The sequence below is a fragment of the Lontra canadensis genome, unplaced genomic scaffold (assembly GCF_010015895.1).
Source record: "Lontra canadensis isolate GAN:19392208 unplaced genomic scaffold, GSC_riverotter_1.0 scaffold24, whole genome shotgun sequence".
Classification (NCBI taxonomy): Eukaryota; Metazoa; Chordata; class Mammalia; order Carnivora; family Mustelidae; genus Lontra; species Lontra canadensis.
Genome location: NW_022631018.1, coordinates 12,629,123 through 12,652,118, shown reverse-complemented (window position 1 = coordinate 12,652,118; position 22,996 = coordinate 12,629,123). Strand labels below are relative to the sequence as shown.

The 22,996-nt window shown below is 41.3% G+C and overlaps 1 protein-coding gene across 2 annotated transcripts in view; it reads right to left on the bottom strand.

Moving 5' to 3' along the window:
* Window positions 1-22,996, bottom strand: part of LOC116870774 (histone-lysine N-methyltransferase SMYD3-like) — a 351,448-nt gene that overhangs the window by 120,522 nt on the left and 207,930 nt on the right. The window contains exon 6 of one of the 2 annotated variants that reach the window (XM_032862875.1): window positions 2,689-2,754. The exons of the other annotated variant lie outside the window; for it this stretch is intronic. Within the exon in view, the coding sequence (XP_032718766.1) occupies window positions 2,731-2,754 (24 nt within the window). The 3' untranslated portion in view covers window positions 2,689-2,730. Of the gene's footprint in view, window positions 1-2,688; window positions 2,755-22,996 lie in introns of those variants that run through there. 2 annotated transcript variants of the gene reach the window in all.

The window sequence follows — 22,996 nt, the reverse complement described above, 5'->3', positions numbered from 1 at the left end:
CAAAAGCAAAAATAAACTGTTAGGTCTAATTTGCTATTTTAAAGCAAAAGATAAACAGACACATTTGGAGAATGGGGTCCTCAGCATCCAGTAACACTGGCTTGGAGCAAGAGCCCCAGGATAAAACACTGGGTTGAATGTCAATGTGCTCACATCAGTGTTCAATTTTTTTGTTGTTTTGTTTTTTAATTACTGTGTTCTTTCCAAAAAAAAAACAGGCATTTTAAGAAGCCCAGATGTGAAACGTAGAATGACAAAACCAAAGGAAGAATATATCAGAGGCAAAATTTAGATAATATGGAAGTAAATTAACTATCAGAATCATCAAAACTGTAAGATACAATAAATATGTATTGTTTAAGCTAGTAAGTTAGTGGCCATTTGTCAAAATAGAAAGTTAATACATACAGAGGAGATACTTCAATGGTTAAAAAGAGAAAACCTAATGCACCCAACAAAGCAGGCTTTCTCATCACGCAAGTGCTAGCAGAGCTGCCTGTCTGTTGTCCAGACATTTAACGACCTCTTAGGTGAACAAGTTAACGCTGCCCCGAGTCCTTCCTGACACCACAGCGGTCTGGCATCGCTGAGCCCTGAAGTGCTAATATTCATGGATCCCAGACCACATGACCATCCCCAAGAGCACTGCAATGAGTAGGAGTTACTTATTCTCCTTGCAAGCCATTGCCCTATTCCCCTCTGAAGAGACACACACTCTCTTGGCCCTAATAGCCCCAGTGGACATGGCTCACAACAACCCCAAAAAGCCACTAAAGCCCAGACAGGAGCCTGCTGTGACCAGTCCTTACATGCATGGAGTTCTATTCTATAACTTAAGTAGTGGCTGCGAGACAAAGGCAGTTCTCAACGTCCACAATACATTTAGCATGAAACTCCAAGACACAGAACAGTGAAGAGAAGCACACAGTATGGAAGGGAAAAGACAGCGTCGTATCATGGAAAGAGAAGACTGTAGGAAGTTGGAAGTGCTTTGCCATCCACAGCCCGGCCCCTGATGCATCACACAGCCTGTCATCAAACTAGGGAATTATGACCCTGAAAGTATCTTCCAGGTCAAACAGTCCATCATTCTCCCATCTCAACATAAGAATTTGCAGTTCAATAGTTACGATGAGTTACAAGGAGCCTCTATCTAGGGTGGGGGCCAGGAGGGGACAGAGCAGAACTAAGGCATCAAGAAAACTATTCCATCTGCTAAGAGTACTTATTCTCAGTCACTAATTAGCCTGCAGGCCTCCGAGTTTTAACACACACTGTGTTCTTAGCATTGGGAGCTGGGTTTTATAAATGTCAACCCCATACATCCAGGTTGCACAGAGAAGTCCATTTCAGTCCTCTAGGATAACCTGCAGCTATTCAATACATATTCCTTGGTTACTTTACTTGAAGTTTAGTGCCCAGGATTAATCTTTCCATGTCCTATTTCTTATTATAAGTATAACTCCATGAAATATTGGTATTTTATATGCAATTCTATGACTAGTGGTACTTCATCTTTACAGCTAGCCAGCAAAGTAAGGGGGGGGCGGTTAAAGTATTACGCTATAAAAACCTTACCAAGTAACTAAGATCAAAGAAGTGCACAGAATATTTGCAGACATCTTCTGGTGAGCATCAATACAAAACAGTCAGCGAGGAAATTTAAGTTTTGCTGAAAGCCCTATGCTGGCATGTCAGAACAGAGAGCTAAACCACCTACTGTTCATAATTTATCTTCTGTCACTAATAGTCCATCAGCCAACAAAAATGGTTAGAGGTTTTTTATCTAAATTTTTGGCAATTCTTTGCTATGGCTTGAAATAAAGAAAGATGACATTCGGACTATACGTTTCAGTTTCCATTCTCATTCCACTTTACAGAGAAGGAACACATACTGTGCTTGCAATTGAAGCTGGTATTAAACTGACCCCTGCTGGCCTCCTTCCTCTTCTGCTTCTCATTTATCAGCTAGGATATCACCTAATCGCATTCGGTAGTTGAACCTGCATTTGATCGGTCCATCATATCAAAACCATGACCCAGGAAAAAGATGGTCAGGCCGACCACTACAAGTGGAAGGATGCCTCCTTTCCTCAGAGCTTTGGTTATTATAATTGCAAAGAAGACCTAGCAATTAAAATCACACTAGCATTCCACATAAGTGTTTCCTGTTTATTTCATAAATGCATTCAATCAGCACACATTTACAGGTTTTTTCTTTTGTTTTGAGAGAGAGAGGGAGAGTGTCCATGAGAGCTGGCCGGGGGGTTGGGGGAGGCCATGCAGATGGGAGAGCAAGAGAGAGGGTCCCAACCAGGCTCCACAGCCAGCACTGAGCCCTGCTAAGGGGCTCAATCCCATGACCCTGAGGTAACCACCTGAGCCAAAATCAAGAGTTAGATGCTCACCGACTGAGCCAGCCAGGCATCCCAAGTACAGGTTTAGGGAAAGACCCCAGAGAAGCAAGATACCTGGAATTGAATCACCGGCCTTCCAGGAATTCACAGGCATCTGCAAGTCCATGAAAAGCTACATTTCAGAATTCAATTCTAGCTCCTGACTGGGTACCAGGAAGGTAAGAAGGAAGCAGGGCTACCATAACGGCGGTGGTGTATCCTGCTTCTGGGGTCTCAGTTCACTTGTGATTCTTTACTCAACCAGCAGGGAAACGGGACATCTTTCATTTACATGGATCCACTGTACTTCCTATATCAGAGGACGATGACACACTCAGGGGCTGGACTTTACTGGAACCTGTAACCAGTTAAGAGAGATGAGAAGAGAAAGAAGAAAATCATGAAAATAAATAAAGTGTAGAAATTTTTTTAAAAATTTTTAAGATTTTATTTTATGTATATGTTTGTTTGAGAGAGAGTAAGTGACAATGTGAGCAGGAGGAGAGAGCCCTAAGCAGACTCCACATTGAGCGTGGAGCTAGACGGGGGCTTCAATCTCAGGACCCTGAGATCATGACCCAGAGTCAAGACACTTAACCACCTGAGCCACCCAGGCAATTTTTATGTCCCAAAAAAGTTAATGCATTTTTCTTTTCCTCACTTTCCCATATTTTTCAATATCTCTTTTCTTGCACTCCAGACAAATGAAGATAAATGAAGTACAGTAGTTAAACTTCTTTGTTTGGTTACAAATGATCTTTTGTATCAACATTATTGTTATGTAAGCACTTTTAATATTGCTTCTAGCAGATGAGACTTCTGCTTCAACATATGTTATACGGAAAAAAGTGGTTAAAATGTATTCATGACTAAAATAACTAAACAGTCCACAAACATTGCCTAGAAAATACTGTAAATGAATCTGGTTTGTTGGAGTTCTTAAGTCAGGTAAAACTGAAGATCTGACCTCTCTCCCCAGACAAGGAGTAACCCCAGAGTCTCAGGACTATCAATACCTTCTATGTCTTCCTATCCTCCAACAAACCACTGTTCCAACTCAATCTTTATTTTTATTTTTTTTTAAAGATTTTATTTATTTATTTATTTGACAGAGAGATCACAAGTAGGCAGAGAGGCAGGCAGAGAGAGAGGAGGAAGCAGGCTTCCTGCCGAGCAGAGAGCCCGATGTGGGGCTCGATTCCAGGACCCTGGGATCATGACCTGAGCCGAAGGCAGAGGCTTTAATCCACTGAGCCACCCAGGCGCCCCCCAACTCAATCTTTAAAACAGACTGGAGTTTAACCTCCTCTTCCTGCACCTTTCCTGACATAGGACAGCATGAGTCAGGGGAAATCAGGTTGTTTTTTTTTTTTTTGAAGATTTTATTTATTTATTTGACAGAGAGAGAGAGATGAGAGAGGGAACACAGGCAGCGGGAGTGGGAGAGGGAAAAGCAGGCTTCCAGCTGAGCAGGGAACAGAACTCAAGGCTCAATCCTAGTCCCTGGGATCATGACCTGAGCCAAAAGCAGACAATCGGGTAATCGGGTTCTTCTGCTTAACAACATTCGCCCTAAAAATCTCAAGTTTACTGAGGAAACATGTAGCCCCATAGAAAATAAAATAATGATCAAGCTTCTAGGCTCTGGGTTCAGACTACAGCAGTAATCTCAGCCAAGGCACCGGCCTTCCTAAATCAAATACAGTGCAAATGCGCGGACGGCCAAACCCAGCCGACACAAGCAAAGAGCTTAGCTAACACCAGTGTTCAATCAATGTTAGCCCCATAGGACTTCCCTCCTAACTCTCAACCTGAACAAAAAGGCCCTCAGAATCCTCATTCTAGCTGGACTGAACTTCCAGTGTGTCCAGGGAATCCATCTTGCCTTCTCTCATTCCTTTTTCCTTTCCTGCGGATAATAAGCACCAGAGGAAAGCTTCCTTTGCTCACATATAAATGACACTCCTATTCATATATACTTGTGTCCTTGTATATGTCTTAGTTTGGTAACCAGGGGTCTCAAATTAGCCAGTATGAGCCAAATTTTTAACATTCTGGTCTACTGGTCCCTTAATGACACTTGATTCTGTGGACCAGAAAAAAATGTCATTGCCATACCTATAACATCAAAACACACGATTGCTTGTGCACAGAACTTTGAGCCCTCACAAGGATCCCTAGTTGCTATATCTTCAGAATTTCTATCTCCCACTCTTCACACTACCCAGCCATGAACAAAGACCACAGCACATTCCAGATTTCACACCTCATGACAACAACGGTGACCTACACACAACCTTCAGATATGCCATTCTTAACAGTCCTGCCTCCAATAATTGATTAAAATATAACAAAAGGAAGTGTTTACGTCCGTGTTTATTTTAAGCATCAATATTTATGTAAAACAGCAAACCAGCCAGCACAAAAACTAAACATTATGAACCGGTCTGGGAAGAAGAAAAAAAAAAAGACTACGAAGATTTCATCCATGTGAAACATTGCTGCAGAGGTGCGTCCCTTGTCACCTACAGCCTGAACCTCTTCCTCAGAGCCCATGTGAAGCGTGCTGGAGAGCAGGCTGCTAGCAGGTACGAGGCTCAGCTGCAGTCTATCAGCGCTCCTTTGCCTGTTCCATTAGGCTCTCCCAACAGGCCAGCACCGTGGTCCTCCTGCACCCAGCACCTGCTGCCGGTCACAGAGGCAGAACAAAGAAAGCAGCAGCTCAGAGTTCAGCACCGCAGCACTTACACACTCACCTTCCCCGAGCACCTGGTCTGCAAGGTGAATCCCCCCGCAGCATGAAACGTGAGCACAATTTCCATCCTCCAAGGTTTCTCAATCTAAAGCAAAGCCTTCACCCCACAAAAAGCTTCATGAAGGGTATTAATAAAATTCTGCCTTCTGGCACCTGCCAGCACTTGTCTGTAATGCGACAATGACAAACCCCTGCTCCCATTAGTGCCTCTTACCCGCAAATACTCTCCACAGGCTTGGGAAGTGGAAATTTATGTGAAATTTGCTATATAAATCATTTCCCCCAAGTTTTCACTCAATGTGAACTTCTAAAGATAACACAAGACTGAGAGAAGTTCAGTACTCACTTTCTGAGAAAATTAGTGCTTGTTTTCTATGAATTCCCTGAATGGTGGAAAAAATTCTTTACTTTAGAAATGTGTATGTAGTAACTAATAGTTTACCAATACAGTTGTGAATAAAAGACACTGTTTTTGTTCATCTTTGTATCATCAGCACCTAGCACTAGTGCCTGGCACATACCAGATACACAGTATTTGCTAACTTATGAGTACATTTGTTGCCTTGCAAATGGTTGATAATCACACTTTCTGAATTCCACATTCAAACGGAAAAATTTTCTCCCATTGACTTTCATTATAAAATTGGAGTGCTCTATCTTTGGAAAGTATGTGACCCCAAGACATAAGATAATAAAATCCACATTTTAAAAAGCAACAACCATTTTAGAACTTCATGATTATTAACTGGTTAGAAAATATTATAAAGACAATCTCCAAGACTGATATTTGACATCCAAAACTGTTCTGAACTTAAGATACATTTTCTCATATAACTGGTATTTTGAATAATGATTAGGTCAGATGAGCTAAGAATTTCATTTTACAGTTTCATTACAAGTTTAAAAGCTTCTATAGTAGAAGCCCATTTACTCTAATCACTATTTAATAGTTTGTATTTTCTAAAAATACATTTGGCATTCTATCTCTTAGTCAAGATACCAGAACAACTGACCTCCATATACAAACAGGGCCAAAGTGAAATAAATTGGCTCAAAATTCAGTTGCAACATTTCCTAAGTGACCTTGGGCAAGTTATACTAAACCTTTCTGCCTTATTTATCACACCTCTAAGAAAGAGAAAACACTAAGTTATGGGAATATTTGTTTTTTAAAGATTTTATTTATTTATTTGAGAGAGAGAGAGATCACAAGTAGGCAGAGAGGCAGGCGGTGGGGGGAGGGGGAAGCAGGCTCCTCACTGAGCGGCAAGCCCAATGCGGGGCTCGATCCCAGGACCCTGAGATCATGACCCGAGCCAAAGGCAGAGGCTTAACCCACTGAGCCACCCAAGCGCCCCTAAGTCATGGGAATATTATTCCTGAAATATATTAATTGCTCTGCTTGTGTTTCCTTATACTGGACGCTGCCTCTGTCTGTCAAAGGCATCCATTTGCTTAAGGGATATTTAAGTTTGTTGAAACAGAACTACAAAGAGAAAGACTGGATATTACGTTTCAACACCTGGAAATCATTGCTTGAAGTCAAAAGCAAGACCACACTCTTAAAAGCCAAGTCTTGTTGGAAGAAAATGTGTTTTCTAAATCCCTTAAACATCCATTTTAACAAGTAGGGTTTAGAGTGGCACAGGAACCTCAGTGCTGGTGATGACCCACTTCCCTGCGCCTACCCAAACATTAGAAACCTGGGAATCTGTTGGAACATTCTACCACCTGGCCCCACCACAGACATTTTGACTGGTCTGGGATGAGGTCCTTGGGCATTTTTTTTTAAAGCACCTGAGGTGATTCTAATGTACAGCTCAGATTTAGGATCACAGTTCTAAGAGAAGCCTCCCATGGTTCAAAACTGTGACCAACACCGAACAGGAAGCAACACCCAGCAGTGGCCTCCTGGCCCCCCAGAGCCATGCGCATACAGCATGCTGGGGACCCAGAGCTTCTCTGTACCCCAGTGGGTCATGTGGACCCATGGCCAGGATGGGTGGAAGTTAGAAGACTGAGGCAAGGGTGAAGTGATAAGAACAGAGGCAAGGCCAGTTCAGAGACCAAACTAGTTAAACTATTTGGGGCAGAAATGAGTAAGGATGAGAGGACAGACCTGGCCCCATTATGAGAGCAAATGAAGGAAAAAATCCTGAAGTAAACTGAGTGACAGAGAAACAGAGAAACAGTTCCAACCAAAAGGAACAGAGGCAGCATGAATTAGCAAGTTGGTCGAAGTCCTGCCCGTTCCTCCCCTCCCCCCATCCCTGTCCCTACTGAGCTGGAGACTTGGGAGGAAAAGGAACTCAGCTACAGATGATAATGAAGCCACTGTTAAAAAGAACAAACTGACGGAGTGGAGGGGGCTGAGGGGATGACAGAGTGGGTAAAGGGGATCCGGAGGTGGCCCAGCCATCCAGTTATGGGATGAATAAGTCACAGGGACAGAAGGCACAGCATGGGGAAGGGGGTCAATAGTATTACAACAGTGTTGTATGGATGGCAGCTACACTCCACTTGTGAGCAGAACATAATGTGTGTGTACAGTTGTTGAATCACAATGTAGTACAACTTAACTGCTGTAACACCATCTGTCAACTGTACTTCAATTTAAAGAAGCTATTGTTATCAAAACTATCCAAACCATGAAATAATAGAGCCACGTACCCTTTTGGTATGGTACCAGGTACCATATTATAGGCTTGCCCAAGGTTTCATCCTCTAGAGCAATGTCCCTGGTTTCACTTCGTTATTTACTATCCCATTAGAGCGCAGACAGTTGGAACCATGGGTGAACTTGTAGGCTCCGGCCCACAGACAGGAAAGCCCTATAAGTTGTGGTTTCACTGCCTGCAGAACATTACCAGCTTTTCTCTCCAACCTAACAATTTTAGTCCAACATTGTTTTTTAAATGCCAGAACACTCTTGGAACCATCATTAATCTTTACCGGCTACCTTTTTAGTAAGTTAATAAATCACTGACACATTACAGTCTGCATGAAAGTCAGGTTTTATTATTTTGAAAATTATACCTTAACAGTATATTTTCTCTGTAGATTGAGTAATGTTATGTTTGTCACCCACTGATAATGATCACAAACAGATATTTTACAAGATAATTCAAGTAAAGTGTTTAGCACAGTGCATAGTACACAGTAAATGCTCAGTAAACATGTCATTTTTCATGGATGCTAATGGCAAAGGGGGATTTTACCTGCCCCCTGGCAGTGGCCATGAACTCACCAATAGGGTAGTGGTGGCAGCACAGATAAGTAATCACACATGAAAGGCTCCTTCAGTAGGAGACAGTGCGAGTATTACAAATATTAGGAGCCGCTCTGCTCAAAAGAATTCCCAAATGAACTATGCAGATGGTGATAATCACTTGTATATATTTTTAAAGATTTTATTTATTTACTTGAGAAAGAGTAAGGATGATCAGGGGGAGAAGCAAAGGGAGAGGAAGAGGGAGAAGCAGGCTCCCTGCAGAGCGATGGAGGGCTCAATCTCAGGACCCTGGGATCATGACCTGAGCCGAAGTCAGATGCTTGACCAGCTGAGCCACCTAGGCACCCTGAGAATCACTCATATATTTAACACAATCTGTGTGTGGACCTATGGGGAGAAAACCACCATAACTGAGCAAGATTAAATACAAGGCTCTGAAAGAAGCCATCTTCCTGGTGACTGGGTGTGCTCCTCCATACTTTAAGGGATGTTGGGATGATATTCAAAGCTTAAGTGACTGATTCTGGCTACAGGAGAAAAAGCAATACAGTAAAGTTTTCTGTATTAGCATGTGAACAGGGAGGAAACTAGCCAAGGGAGGGAGCAAAACCTATCAAGAAGGAGAATATGTGGGGTGCCTGGGTGGCTCAGTGGGTTAAGCCTCTGCCTTGGCTCAGGTCATGATCTCAGGGTCCTGGGATCAAGCCCTGCATAGGGCTCTTTGGTCGGCAGGGAGCCTGCCCTCTCTCTCTGCCTGCCTCTCTGCCTAATTGTGATTTCTCTCTCTGTCAGATAAATAAATAAAATCTTTTTAAAACAATTTTTTAAAAAGGAGAATATGTGATTAATTTCTGAAATTATCAACTCTGTGGATATGATTCCTCTCCAGGAAGTTTCTTTCCCCATGAAGTGTACCTGTAAAAACAGTAACTTGTCCAACCTTAAAATGGGGCCTAGAAACAACTTCAAGGCTTGGCTTTGACTTTAATTTAGAGGGTGAGAGTCTCAGACACATCAACATACTGCCAAGACCATCCCCACCTGGTGATCTCTCTTCCCACTGCTTTTCTCTCAAATGTTTGGTTTGTTCTCCTGATATCAATACACAATATTAGGAACCGCAAAACAGAAGTACAAGCACAGGTGCCTCACAAAATGAAGTGAAAACACAAAAAACAAAAAAAAACAAAACTACGTTCTTCTTTTTCTCACTCTCTTTCTCCTTGCACAGACAGAGAAGAAAAACATGGCTTTATTCTGAAGCAAACACTCATAATTAGACACACGGTCATCCTCATTTCCTGCACTGACTCCTGGCTTCATCTCAACTATTCTACCACCAGCTTACTACAAAGCAGTTAAAAGTAAAGTAATGATTAATACACAAATTTCTGAGGTTATATATTTCTTTGAAACCAGGTAATGCTATATACTATGAAATAAAGACTATATGTCATCTTGTGATAGTACACTTAAACAGGCTTTTAATTTAAGAAAAAAAGAAAATACGTAGTTTAATAAAACGATCTCAACAAAAACAAAAGAAAGATTTGAGAATACTGGCATTTCTAGATCCTACAGAACATTGATGACTGTATGGTCAGGATGAGCATCGGTTACAAATTATGTGTACAGCTTGCTAACAAATTAGGGAAATGTTCCCCTTTGGTTTCTTTCCTGACTACTTGTAAAATAATATTCACACACAAATTTGCAATTCAAATTCAATGTCTTATGAGTACATTTTGCAGATCAGGGTCTGAGAAGGGAGAGAGTGAGCTAATAGTTGCATAGAAAGTATAATTTGCTGCTGGCTCTTAGCCAGAAACACTAGACCAAATGTTTAGAGACCATGAGGCATCGAAGCAAGCCCAGTGCATCTGGACTTCTCACTACTAGTCGTTGCTGATTATATGTGGACCTCCAAGTAAAAGGCCACATAAATGTGAAATTCATGCATCTAAAACTGTACTTATTTTATTTACAGGGGACAGAAAAGGAAGCAATTTGAAGGCCCTTTGAGAACATTTGCAACAACGCTGACAAGAAGTCCCAGTGATTTAAGCAACACTAATAACCATATGTCTGGACCTATGTTCGGCTGTAATTTACACATTAAGTATAAGCTTTTATTTTCATACTTGAGAAAACATGCCAAGTATTCAGTATTTATTATCATAGTTAACTTGCAGAATGAGAAAACTAATTACAATAGAAAGAAGGAAATATTGGTCTTGGGAAAAAATGACTTTGATTTTCATATAGTTAGGTGGTAAAGGAGTCATTACTACCTCCCCAAAACAATTCAGACATCTGTATCTTTTTTTTTTTTTAAGATTTTATTTATTTCTTTGACAGAGAGAGATCACAAGTAGGCAGAGAGGCAGGCAGAGAGAGAGAGAGGGAAGCAGGCTCCCCGCTGAGCAGAGAGCCAGATGCGGGGCTCGATCCCAGGACCTGAGCCAAAAGCAGAGGCCTAACCCACTGAGCCACCCAGGTGCCCCCAGACATCTTTATCTTAAACTTATTTAAGTCTCACATATTAAGGCAGGTATGATCACTACCTGAGCAAAGAAACTACCGAAAAATCTGTTCCAACATTCCAAGTCACTCCAGCACCGCATAATACAATTTTTGTAAGTAAGCACTGCAGTGAACCATGTGGCACGAGAAAAGCCTGGCACACTCCACGTTCTCCTCCAAGTACTGTGAGCAGGTATGATCAACCCAGGATACGAGAGCACACAGGGCTAAACAGGCCAGGCTGAAAGAAAAGTCTGTCACAGAAAGCAACATAAACTGCTGAGCAAATGGCAGGGGGAGATCAGGCAGGGAGTACCTGCCTGTTTATAAAGTGTAAGGGGCTCCTGGGTGGTGCGGTCAGTTGAGCATTGGTTTTGGCTCAGGTCGTGATCTCACAAGTTGTGAGATCGAGCCCCGAATTGAGGAAACGATTCAATATACTTTATATGATCCCTTCTTTTTTTTTTTTAATTTTTTAATTTATTCATTTGACAGAGAGAGACATAGTGAGAGAGGGAACACAAGTAGGGGAGTGGAAGAGGGAGAAGCAGGCCTCCAGCTGAGTAGGGAGCCCCATGCAGGGCGTGATCCCAGGACCCTGGGATCATGACCCGAGTTGAAGGCAGACGCTTAACCAGCTGAGCCACCCAGGCGCCCCTCACACGACCAGCCCAGAGTCGGCTTGCCATTCTCTCTCCCTCTGCATCTCCTGCCCACGCTCTCCATCTTTCTTTCAAATAAATAAATCTTTTAAAGAAACGAGTTAAAAAGGCAATAGCTAACCATTTTCAAGAAAATCATTTTCACTGACTGTAAGTGTTAAAACTACTACCTGAAGCATAAGCCGAGAAAATCCTCAGACAACATCAAGGACCACAAAGAACAACCACCACAAGCTCCCACACTCCATGGGTAAACGCCTGTCCCTCTCACTGCAGGCACACCTGAGCCACAGGAGCCCCGCGGACACACCAGACCACAGAGGACATCATTCCGCACGTGGTGGGAAACCGGAAGCCTGTCTGCAGGTCCTCATCAAGAAGGGATCGTGTGAGGGGCGCCTGGGTGGCTCAGCCGGTTAAGCATCTGCCTTCAACTCGGGTCATGATCCCAGAGTCCTGGGATCACGCCCTGCATGGGGCTCCCTACTCAGCTGGAGGCCTGCTTCTCCCTCTTCCACTCCCCTACTTGTGTTCCCTCTCTCACTATGTCTCTCTCTGTCAAATGAATAAATAAAAAAATTTTAAAAAAAAAGGGATCATGTAAAGTATATTGAATCGTTGCCTCAAGAAAAGTATGGGTCCACAACCTAGTGGACAATCTTGTCCATGAGGGCCAAGCACTGGGGCCACGTCTGAGGGATGCACGATGTGCAATTTTTGTGATAAATGGTTTACTTCTTCTGCCTTATCTCTGGGTCCCTATAGACTCGCCCTAGAGCACCTAGAGCTCCTAGAAGGTGACGTGTTAATGTAAGTATAGTCAGTATCCTTATTAAACTGTGATTTCTCTGAAGCTGTTATCAGGTGAGTTAAAGATTTAGGGGACAATGACCTCAATATAGTATGATGCACACATTGGCATACACACACATTCTGTTTCCTCGATAAGGCCCTTCTACTGGCGAGACCGCTGTAGCAGACTGTGCAGTTGGCACCTGTGAAAACCCACAAGAGTCTCAGAGAGAAACTGTCCGCCCCAGGACCCCAGGGCTCAAGGTTAATTCCTTTGCTCTCACCTTCTCAGAAATCTCACTCCCAAACTTGTCTCTAAATGTGCATCACTACTGGCTCCCTAGCTTACATCTCTTTACAATAACCAACCAACCACCTACTCTTCCCTTCTTTTCTTATTCACAGACAAATTTCCTTACAAGATCCAGCACTCAGGGGCCTCTGGTGGCTAACCCTCTAACTTCTGGGCCTTCAGCTCAGTTCAAGATCTTGAGGTCCTGAGATCAATCCCCACAGCGGGCTCCGCACTCAGTGGGGAGTCTCCTTGTCTCCCTCTCTAGGCCCCTTCCCCATTCATGTTTGCTCTCTTGCTTTCTGTCTCAAATTAAATAAATAAATCTTTAAAAAAATAAAAATAAAGGGGCGCCTGGGTGGCTCAGTGGGTTAAAGCCTCTGCCTTCGGCTCAGGTCATGGTCCCAGGGTCCTGGGATGGAGCTCTCTGCTCAGCAGGGAGCCTGCTTCCCTCTCTCTGCCTTCCTCTCTGCATACTTGTGGTCTCTCTCTCTGTCAAATAAATAAATAAAATCTTTTTAAAAATAAATAACTAAATAAAAATAAAAATAAATAGATCCAGCACCCATCACTCTTCCCTAAGGCACTCTAGCAAAGCTCACTATAGAATGCTTTATTATTGAAATCAATTAACACGTCAGTCTTCATCTTAATTGACCTCTCTGCAGTAGGAAACTGATGACTTCCTTCTTGAAACGTTTTTCTCTCCTTGGTTTCTACAAAATCTTGTTCTCCAGGAGTTCCTCTGACTTCCCTCCCTCTCAATCACCTTTACTAGCTTCTCTCTTCTCTGCCAGCCTCTAGCAAGCTCTGTTCCACAGGGTTCCCTCCATACTCCCCCAATCTTCGTTTCCATCCCCTCCATGAATTACTCCCATTTCCACAGCATCAGCCGTCAGCTATACAGTTCTGAATTCTCAAGTCTCAATTTCTTCCCCAAATCTCTCTAGAGACTCAGTTCCACAGGACCAGCTCTCTTCTGATAACGTCTCCTGGGTGCCCCATAAGCATTTCAATACTCGACTTGCTCAAAACAGAACTTGTTGTCTACACCGGCCCTCCCTCCATTCTCCCTGCTGTCAGCTCCTCTTGCTGGATCTGTTGTCTTTCAGAAAGGCACTACCAAGCACCGCCTGGGTTTCCCAGGTTAGGGACATGGGCATCCTCTTTCCCTCCCTTCCTCCTGCCACCCATACAGGCAGCCTCCAAGCACTGGCAATTCCACCCCCTTCACATGTTCTCACCCCTGTTCCCCTTCTTCTGCCCACCAAGGCCACTGCCACAGCCCTGAGCCACAACGGGCGGGCCTGGATTTGCTTCCTGCAGTGGCCTCCCAGCCTCAACTCTCCTAGGTCCTAATGACAAAGTTATTTGATGATGTAGCAAATGTTTAATAAAACACTATATATATTTGAACACGTTCGGGTACCGTCTAAAGAACCTGACTACACAGTCAACCAGGCCAGCAGCTGCAGAGACGGTATTACTCATCCCTGCATGCTAGCATCCCTGGCCCACAGCACCGGCTCAGTAAGCTCTGATGAAAGCCTGATGGATGACTGACTATGAACAAAATTACAGAAACAACTACGAGCTACACAGATGCAGAATTAGTAACGTCTACTTTCTCACCTGTTCTAGATCCAGCTGATCTACAAATGGCCAGCCCGACCAAGGGCAAACTAGCCCTTCCTGGAAGGATTCACTTCAGTATTCATCTATTCAACACATATCCAGTGCCTACTGTGTGCCAGCTGACATGGCAGGCACAAGAATGAGTGGGAAAGCACTGGGATAGAGACAGAGCCCTCTGCTGCCAACACCAGCGAGACATTTCATAAGCTGTGTGATCCGGGCAAATCAAGTAGGCTCTCTGCCTGCAGACATCTCCGTATAGAAACTGAGAATAACAGATCTATTTCACAGGGTTATTGTGGGGGTTAAATGAAGTAATTCATAAACCCAACATGGAGCACACATATTAGTTATTCCTTATGTACTGTGAACAAAAAGAAGTAATAAATATTTTATGTATTACTTTATTAAAATAAGCTCATTAGACAAATAAGACAGAGATTAATACCTCCACTTACAATTTTTGGGAACAGTCCCAGGGAACCTAAGCTATTTTCCCAAGACCACTCATGTGGTTAGTAGTAGCAAAATTCTTTGCTGTCAGATACAAGACTGTGATTCCCTTCACTCAGTGAGTCTTGCATATTTCACCTGTAAAAGATATCACATCAAAGAGAAGGAGTAGAGTAGAGAAATCTTTGGTCTTCCTAACATAGGAGCTGAGAAATTCTGAGTAAACAAAGTGCCTAAATTGCCTGTTTTCTTACTAAAGAACAATAGTTTTCTTCCTGGACACAGGGTAATGCCAACCAGAAGAGGCAGCATAAAGTTTTCAGTCAAGGAAAGGTCCCCAATGTCATAAGTTCTGCTTTAACAAGAAAATTCTAATATTAAAAACTGTCCAGTTGCCATGGTAACAATCTATTTGCGATCTTGATGCTGGTGGTATTCTGTTATATTTCTCTCAAGGAAAAGTAAACTAGACATGACCAAAGAATTCAATAAAAGTATCTGCTGGACCAAAAGCCAAGATATGACCGTTTTTAGGCAATGTGACAGGATTAAAATATACAGCAGGAGACCCTCAGGTTACAATACTGGTTCCATCAATAAAATTAAAAGATTTTGACCTTGACACCAATACAAGGTATAGCCATATGATCTCGAAAACTCAATTCTCTGAACAAGAAAAATAAATCGTTAAACAACCAACATGACAGCCATGGAACAAGAAAGTCAGAATTCATCAACAAGAGGACAAAATCAATTCTCAAAGGAAGTATGAATTACAAAGACTAAATTTCTAGTGAAAGCTCAAAGATGTCATTTTACTGTTTTGTTTGGTGCGTACGTGTGCATGTATGTGTGAGGGGCTGGATTTTGAACTCTACGCCTCCTTCTACTTTTCTCTAGAAAACGGCAGGGGGCATGTTCAAAATAAATTGATTCTAAACAAAAAAAGAAGAAAGTTATTGTTATTAACTAGATGATTCTGAAGTCTGAACACACAGGCTCCTGGTACAGATAGGGACAATTTCTATGCGATCAGCACAGCCTCCATCACAACTAGAAAATCACAGATTTTTCCTTCTCGTAAGCTTTTCCAGTCCTGGTTTCTACAGCTATCCAAGAAATGGTGACATTTTCCCCCCAAATCAAGGATTTTACAGAACAGCAATATACACGCTCAATGTCCTCAAAGACAATCTGAAAAAAAACTGGGCTCCCTTACTTCAACAATAAATTGGCTTTGTAAAAAAAAATCAACATTCATAATAGGAGAAATTTTTCCTCCACTGGCCAGCTCTTAACTCACACAGTAAATGCGGATTTATATATAAATAACTTTAATAATGTATATTTATATTATATATAATCCTATATTTCTGTCATATGCTACAATATATTTTACAAGTGAATATACATAAAAATAAAATAAATTTACATATAAACATAGTTTATTTTCTGAAATACAGTCTTGAAAACTATGTGTAATCAAATTTCCCACGTAACAGGTCACATTTTCCTTCTCTTTCAATATAAAATTATAGAACTGTTGTTCTCCAAGGGCCCTGAAAAGGATTAGCTGATGATATATATATTTGTTTTGGTTTGGTTTTAGTTTTGGGTTTTGTTTTTTTTTCTTAAGTAGGCTCCACATCCATCATGGAGCCCAATGTGGGGCTTGAACTCACGACCCTGAGATCAAGACCTAAGCTGAGATCAAGAGCTGGATGCTTAACTCACTGAGCCACCCAGGTGCTCCAACATATACATTTTTTCAATTACGGTTAAGATTATGGCAAACTTCATAAAATCAAATATTTTAAATTGTATTAAATTCAGGCAAATTAACAACATAAATAACAATATCTATAGCTACCATAGGCAACATGCTTTTGCCTATTTTTCTCAAAGATCATGGGGATGTTGGAAATGTTCAGATCAAAAGACTCTACGTTAAGGAATTCAGGTGGAGGATAAGAACATCAAAGGGTTAAGGAAACAAGTGAGTGAGTACAGACTTGAGGGGAGTAGAGATAATCATCCAGGCTTTAAGCAGACTGGATAGCGAGATGGGGAAGTGGCAAGCAGTTGGAAACAGAGGCTTGGATCTCAAGAGGGGGTACTGAAATAGACAAAGATTCACTCATTGATGAAAAATCGTAAGTGAATCTATAAAAGAGGATGACACCCCCTAGGAAAACAATGTGTAGAGAAACAAGGCTAATCCTTGGGGGAGAGTGATTTTTACAGATGAGTCTGAACAAGCAAGGTGACAAGCAGGTGTCGAAAATCTGGGGAGAAGGGTTTCAGGAAGGGAACACCAATGGTGCATGCCTTAGAGAGATCCACCAGAACACAGAACAGACAAGAATACTGGAACCACATTTATAATGGAACCACTTACATCAGGACAGCAATGGAGGCAGAAACTAGCCTCCCAAGGCTGGATGAGCAACAAAGTGCACCAACATGATGACCCTAAGCTCTTAACACCAAATTCAGGAATCCTTAAAAAATAAAGGTTAGTGATTCTGGATTACACAATAACTGTTCTAGTGAGAAAAAAACAGCTGCAGCATTTGTTTTTAAAGACAAAAACTCAGGGCGCCTGGGTGGCTCAGTCGGTTAAATGTCTGCCTTCAGCTCTGGTCATGATCTCAGGGTCCTGGGATCGAGCCCCACATTGGGCTCCCTGCTCAGCGGGGAGCCTGCTTCCCCATCCCTCTCTCTGCCTCTCCGCTACTTGTGATCTCTGTCTCTGTCTCTCTCTCTCTCTCTCTGTCAAATAAATAAATAAATAAAATCTTAAAAAAAAAAAAAAGACAAAAACTTGAAATTATGACTTCTATAATGGGAAGCAGCCACCCATTCTTCCCCCACCCTCCCCTGGCAGCATAAATAAATTTCTTGGCAAAAATGAGAGTAGTTTCTCATGCATCACATGTCAAAAGTTCATCTACGTTTGTTCTGATGTGTAAATGCCCTAGATCCACTGCACTGATCAGAGGATGCTATGAATCTGTCTGGAATCAGTAGTGCTTTTTAATTAAATTAAAAGGTTTTTCCTTTCAAGACTTCCCTTTCAGTCCTAAATATCTGTTCTGTCCATTCATCCTTGTCTCATAGGACAACGCTCTCCATCTTCTAGAGACAGACAGCTTTACTGTTAGCTTCCTGTTGAACAGGACATCTTGGACTTAATTGCAAATATTATTTATGAATTACAATTGCAGGAGTGTTTTTCAGTATGATGACTATTCCCTCATCTTTCATTTTTAAGAGATGCTTAATATGAAGAGGGAGGGGACAATATACTTGTTCTTTTCCTCTCTTGCTACACCCTCTTCTGGAAAAACAACAAACGACATAGGCTTTTTCCTTTGTCTGTTTAAACCTGTTCAGAGACAGTTTTATCAATAGCCAAGCAAAATAGGAAGGAACTTCTAAGAAGAGATGTACTCATAAAAAGCAAGAAAGCACTTACTGGGATAAAAAATAATAATTAGCAGCTACTACAGCAGGTGGGTAATAAAATATACCTGCATAGTAGTATGAAGCACTACAAAGACAGCAAATTGAAAAAATGCAAATATTCAATAATAATCTTTTTCTATAACAAAAAGTACAGTTAAGCTTACAAACTCAACTAATACCTAATGGACTGCTTTAAATTTAAAATACCTGAATATAAAAAAAGAAACCTGTGAACAGTATAGGGGGTTCTCCTGTGTTTGCAATGTAATTTCAGACATCCTACAGGAGCCTCCACATTTGGTTCTGAGTATTCCTTCATAAAAAATTAGAGACAAATTGGAAGTTCTGCTCTAAAAATAAAAGATATACCTCCATCAGATTAAAACCTTTTAACTTTATGGCTTTAAAAATAAGGCTCTCATTATGTAGCAATGGCTAGACCATCACAAATACACAAGATTCCCTGTGTATTATACTCTACCATATAAAGAAGGAAGAAACATCTCTACTTTGAAAAGCCAGAGAAAACATCTAGGTCTGGTTAGAAATGTCATAGCCTCAAACATTTTACAGGGACAAAGAGTCAAAGTCTCAAGGTTTTATCATGCAAATTCATGGCTTAAGAGCCATGAGAACTTTGCAACTAAAAAAATTAAAATTACAAACTGATTATATTTACACCACTTACAAGATTGGCAAGGATTAAAAAGAATAATAATATCTCATGCTAGGAAGGTTGTAAATAAAGGTACATTTATACAGTATTGGTAGAATGTCAAATAATAAAATATATCCTGGAGCACACAATTTGGCAACAAATATAAAAATGTAGAATGTGTCCCAGCAATATCATTTCTATTAATTTATCTTATGCAAACAACCACTTAAAATCATGTAAATATGTATGTATAGTGAAGTTCTCTACAATGAAAACAAAAAAATGGAAATAACCTAATAGGGTACTGGTTAATTAAATTCTAATGTTCCTACAAGGGAATAGTACACAACCATTAAATAAAATTATATGTGGTGTGTCTGCAGGAACATATATATTAAGTAAACATACAGATGTAGACCTAACTATTAACAGTGGTGGTTTCTATGAAGTTGGGTTTCTGGAGAACCTGAATTTCTACCTGTATTTTTATTTATTATTTCAATATTTCATAATGCACACAAAATTCTTGAAACAGCTGAATAAATGTTTAAAATAAGTGATGAAGGGCGCCTGGGTGGCTCAGTGGGTTAAGCCTCTGCCTTCAGCTCAGGTCATGATCTTAAGGTCCTAGCATCAAGTCCCGCATGGGGCTCTCTGCTTGGCAGGGAGCCTGCTTCCTCCTCTCTCTCTCTGACTACTTGGGATCTCGCTCTGCAAATGAATAAATAAAATCTTTAAAAAATAATAAAAAATTCAAAAATAAAATAATGATGAAACATATTAGGTTCGCATACGTTATAGACAATGGCTTCTCTTTGTGTCAAAGGATTAAAGATACCTAGAGATACGAAAGGTGTTGGCTATCTAGATACAGTCTCCTGTTGTTAATACAGAAGGTAAAAAAAGTACACAAAATTGCCTTTTTGGGAATGTAAGTGAAGACATTACACCAGCAAATGTTTAATGTATTACCAAAATTAAGATGCCATTAACTTGGAGGATGGGTACAAGGTATGAATTTGGGATTTTTACTGTTTTTTTTTTTTTTCTTGAGTATGTGTGTGTGAGCAGGGGGAGAGACAGAGGGAGAGAATCTTAAACTGACTCCCCACTGAGCATGGAGCCAGGCACAGGGCTCGAACTCACAACCCCAAGATCATGCCTAAGCCAAAATCAAGAGTCGGGAGCTTATCTGACTGAGCTACCCAGGTGCCCTGACAAGCTATATGACCCTGGGGAGGTTCCTTCACCTCTCCAAGCCTCTTTATATCCTACAATACAGGGTAGTAACAGTACTTTCCCCATAAAATTGTTGTGAAGACTTAAAATATAATATACACAATGCACAGTAGCTGGCATATGGCCTTACTCAACATTGGCTCTCATCCTTCTCAAAGCACACAAGCTTGTTTTTCTCATTAGCAATTACAAAGACTTCAGGAAATCAAAGCCTGAGTTTTATTGAAAATAGAAACAAGGGATATTAACTTTAGACTGGATCACAGAAAACACCCAGCCTGTCAGTGGAGCTCATTCTCTTTCTATAATAATGCTAACCATTCTAAGAACAGTTTTAGCTTTGCAAAGATACAAGTCCTCTCTGCTTAGCAATCCAATGTTAATTTTGTGACAAGTATTAAAATAATATCAGTTACAAAATGCACACAGAGAAAACTAAATGAAGACCAAAACTTAAATCTTCCTATAAACATAAACGAGCACTTGAGGGAAAATCAAGACAAAATCCTTTGAACAGGGGCACCTGGGTGACTCAGTGGGTTAAGCCTCTGCCTTCAGCTCAGGTCATGATCTCAGGGTCTTGGAATCGAGTCCCTTATCGGGCTCTCTGCTCAGCAAGGAGCCTGCTTCCCCCTCTCTCTCTGCTTGCTGCTCTGCCAACTTGTGATACCTCTCTCTCTCTGTCAAATAAATAAATAAAATCTTAAAAAAAAAATCCTTTGAACAAAAAGAGTATAAAGAGATTGGGGACAGGGGGGATAAAAAAACAGAAACTGTTTCCCATGATCAAAGTGCATACATTTCCAGCACTTCACAGATTCCAGTCAACAAGCATGTATTAAGCAATTCTTTGCCCTCAAGAATACCCAATTCTACTACAGGATCCAAAATAAACCAACAAGTTAACTCTGACACAGAATTACCAACCTCCATGGGAGCCTGACAAAGAGACTGCGTACTTCCTGCTGGGTGAGGAACAATCCAGCTAGATCAGGAGGGGTTTTCTGGTGTGAGTATAAACAAGAAAGTCAGAAACCGAGATTCATTTGTCTAGCAAGTGTGAAGTAATGAAACTATGTTTTAATAAGCTGTACACACAAATTTTTTACTATCTATCAGGAACCTAATTTGTAGAAAATATTATGTTACGTGCTATAAGGAAACACAATATTTCTGACTCTCCTATGCTTTACGATCCTGTTGGGGAGCATTCTGAACATACTGTGTTATGAATTCCCAAAGGCAACTGATGCGCCTTTTTTATCTTTGTATTCCCATCCCCTTGTACCATGCTTGCAGTGTCAGTGGCACTAAATGAATGTCTGACAAACAAGTGAATCAATAAAGGACTACAATACCAAGCAGAATATTACATGGGCTGCTGACAATCAGGATAGAGAAGTTTATCAGAGGGACAACGCACCCACAATAGGGTACGCAAGGAAGAAGAAGGTGCATGCTGTTCCTGTCACCTGGCTCTCTATTCCCATATCCCTCCAGCAAACATCTTTTCCCCATTATCTGTCTCCCTGCTCCCTTGGAGCTAACTCCAGGGGTGGGCATGTGACCCAGGCTGAGCAAACCGAAATACTCCAACCCATTGGGCACAGTAATTGGTTAATAAAATGCATATCTGACCCAAGCCACGCTTATTAATACAATCACGGCTAGGCTAATCTTTGCAATCTTGCTTAAGCAACCAAAAAGACAAATCATTTTTCATCCTGGATTTGGAGCTGAGGGGATGAAAACAGAGCTTCTGACCACCGTGTCGCCACCGCACATGGGAGAGCCTGTCTGAGAATGGAAGCAGCTCATGGAAAGAGAGCCTAGCAATGGAGGGTGACTAATCCTAATGACATCACTGGAGCCCCTGCATTTAGCATTGCTAAAAGGAGGCCTTTTTCAGTTCATAGCCAACAAATCTCTTTTTTTGCTTCATTCAATACTGGACTGGATTTTCTGTCATGTGAGACTCTAAGCGTTTTCACTTAAAGATGGAATTAGAACCCATCGATGAAGAAAGTGGCAGGTTTTCAATAGGGAGGGAAGATCCCAGGTGGACAGGACTATATAAGCAGTAAGATAGAGTAAAGACACAGAAGACCACTTCAGTTATAATGACTTTTTTAAAAAATCTATAGCTCAAGTTTAAGTTTAGATGAAGTCTGAGAGAATGGGTTGGGGTTAGCTGACTGAAGTGGAGATAACAAATGGGACTTCTCATACCTCACTAAAAGGAGTGGCTGCTACCTAGCCCAGTAAACTGTTGCCATTTGGGAACTGACCCAGTCCAGCCACATCTCCCAGTTTTTCACCAAAAATCTCAATCCAGACTTTAAAGGTATTGGCAAAAGTTAATATGAAAAAATGAATTGACAGTGATATATGGTCTAAATACAGAAATTTAGGGACAGGATCCAGCAGCTGGGTTCCTGACTTGGGAATCTATTCCAAAGGGCAAGAAATTAAATTCAAATCTATATAAGAGGATCTGACCCATGTAAAGGTTTTCTAAGAACACAAGTATATGTATATCCTAAGGAAAGCTCCTATGACAAAAGAATGGAAGAGAGAATTACAGATGCACAGAAGGAATGACAGACTGAACATCTATGCACCTGAGCTCCTAGCAAAGAAATAGCAGTTGAGTAGACGAAAATAATGAAAGAATCCATGCTCTCAAGGCAGGTGCCCGAGGTGCTATCCAGGCTCTCATATTTTCCACCTCTGTAAATACCACTAATAAAGTGTCTACTTTGTAGCATTCTGAAGAATAAATGAGTCGATACTCATTATGACTGGCAGAATTCTAAGAAAGCTCCCAAGATTCCTGCCCCCTGGTGTACTCACTTCCATATAATGAATGGGTGCTGTTTTGAGCTCCTAAG